Genomic DNA, 1,654 nt, shown 5'->3' with positions numbered 1-1,654 from the left:
CAGACTCCGGAGTACTATTGAGTTATACTGTACCGCATGCAGGCATGTCGACGCGTTGCCTACTCGCTAAGGGGTTCAGTCGCCGCCGTAGTGAGAGACGGTAGGCAAGCCCGCCCGCACGGCTGCATGCGGTACAGTATTACTACGCAATATTCCGGGGTCTGTGAGGGCCACCCTGTAGATGGTTTATAGCAAAGACAATTGTGTTGGTTAGGTACCAAGTCCAAAAATCAGGTGGTGATGGAAATTAAGATTGTAAAATAACTGCAGCATTACAAGGTCCGAAAATGTTTTTCATTGACAGAAAGCAAACTTCAGAGGACAAACACAGGAAAGACATGTGTTATCTTAGGGTGTGGTTGTCATGACACTGCTGCAATCTTATCTGTGAAGTCATGTCACCCACCTGCCTTACCACATCAAACATTTCTACTATTTAAAGATTTACAAGAGACTGATCAGTAATTTGTTGGTGTGGTACAGCGGGCAACAGCATTAATATTGATGCTATCTGTAAATATTCCTAATTGGGGGCTTATCATGAAGCGCTCTGCTTACTTGACCTTGGCTTCATTATTTACCCATTTCCCCCTCCGTATCAGGCGGGTGCGTAGGCGGGGCGGGGTGGGGTGGGCCGCCCAATCAGATGGCAGTGACCTTGCGCTGATGATTCACGCAGTTCGAGAAATTTGCCTCTCCTCCTCCGCGAGCGACGACGCGCGCGCTGGATGTCCGCAGCTGCGGCTGGACAAGCACCTGCTGAGGTGAGCGGCCGACCCGGCCACCCGGACGGGCTACTGGTGGGGCTTAGCTGGGGCCAACTCTGCACCGAGAAGCCCCGAGCGACGGGGTAAAGTACCTCAGGTACATGCCGTCGACGCCCGATGACCTTCCGTGCACGAGGTGCACGCACGACCCAGGCATGGGCGGTGGCGACGGGACCACCTAGGGCGGCACCGATCGCCTGTCGAAGTGAGAGGCACTACAGACGTTTGGCCTGCCCGGCGCCCGTCCTGCGGAGCGGAGATGGGGGGAAGGGCGCCTGCGGCCTGCGGCGGACAGCTGGGCTGTGGCGGAGGGCCTGGACCGACGCCAGGCAACTGGTGCTGCTTTAGAAAACAACTGTCTAGCTAACAGAAATGTATCAAAAGCAGCGTGTGCCCCTGATCTTCGCGCCGTCGTTAGAGGGTTCCTGGTGGACGCTTCCGGCATGCCTCGGCCCCCCTACCTCAGTGCGCTAACAGTACAAGATGGGTTGTGTTTCAGATTACTTCCCTTTTTATTAGCAGAAAATATGAAGTAACGGGACTCTATAAATCGTTGCGGTAAAAGTAAAAGTGCTTAAAGCGATCGCGTCACAAGCTTGTTACTACTTTGAACGCGGTCAGTTAAAGCAGCCCACAGCCCACAGCTCACTACGCACACGCACAGGTGTATTCGTTGGCATTTTTGCCTGATTTTTTAAGGACCACTGAGTTACAGGCTAACGCCGGAAATAACAAATATAAATAATCGGCTTTTACGTTAGCGTTCACGTTTTTGCCCCGTTCTGCTGTATCCGCCCGAGCCGGGCCCCGCGACGCGACGGCCGGCGTGTGAGTCATCGCCGTGATTTGCCGCGCCAACGAGGAATCGGCAGCGTGCGTATGGCAGC

The 1,654-nt window shown here is 54.2% G+C and overlaps 1 protein-coding gene across 1 annotated transcript in view; it reads left to right on the top strand.

The window, feature by feature from the left end:
• LOC127749855 (uncharacterized) overlaps positions 1–251 on the top strand; it is a 26,368-nt gene extending 26,117 nt beyond the window's left edge. Inside the window, exon 3 of the mRNA XM_052269733.1 lies at positions 215–251. Coding sequence (XP_052125693.1) covers positions 215–251 — 37 coding nt within the window. The remainder of the gene's footprint in view (positions 1–214) is intronic.
• Positions 252–1,654: the final 1,403 nt, after the last annotated feature.

The sequence above is a fragment of the Frankliniella occidentalis genome, unplaced genomic scaffold, assembly GCF_000697945.3.
Source record: "Frankliniella occidentalis isolate FOCC.00 unplaced genomic scaffold, Focc_3.1 Scaffold100, whole genome shotgun sequence".
NCBI lineage: Eukaryota > Metazoa > Arthropoda > Insecta > Thysanoptera > Thripidae > Frankliniella > Frankliniella occidentalis.
This window is presented reverse-complemented; position numbering and strand designations above follow the sequence as displayed.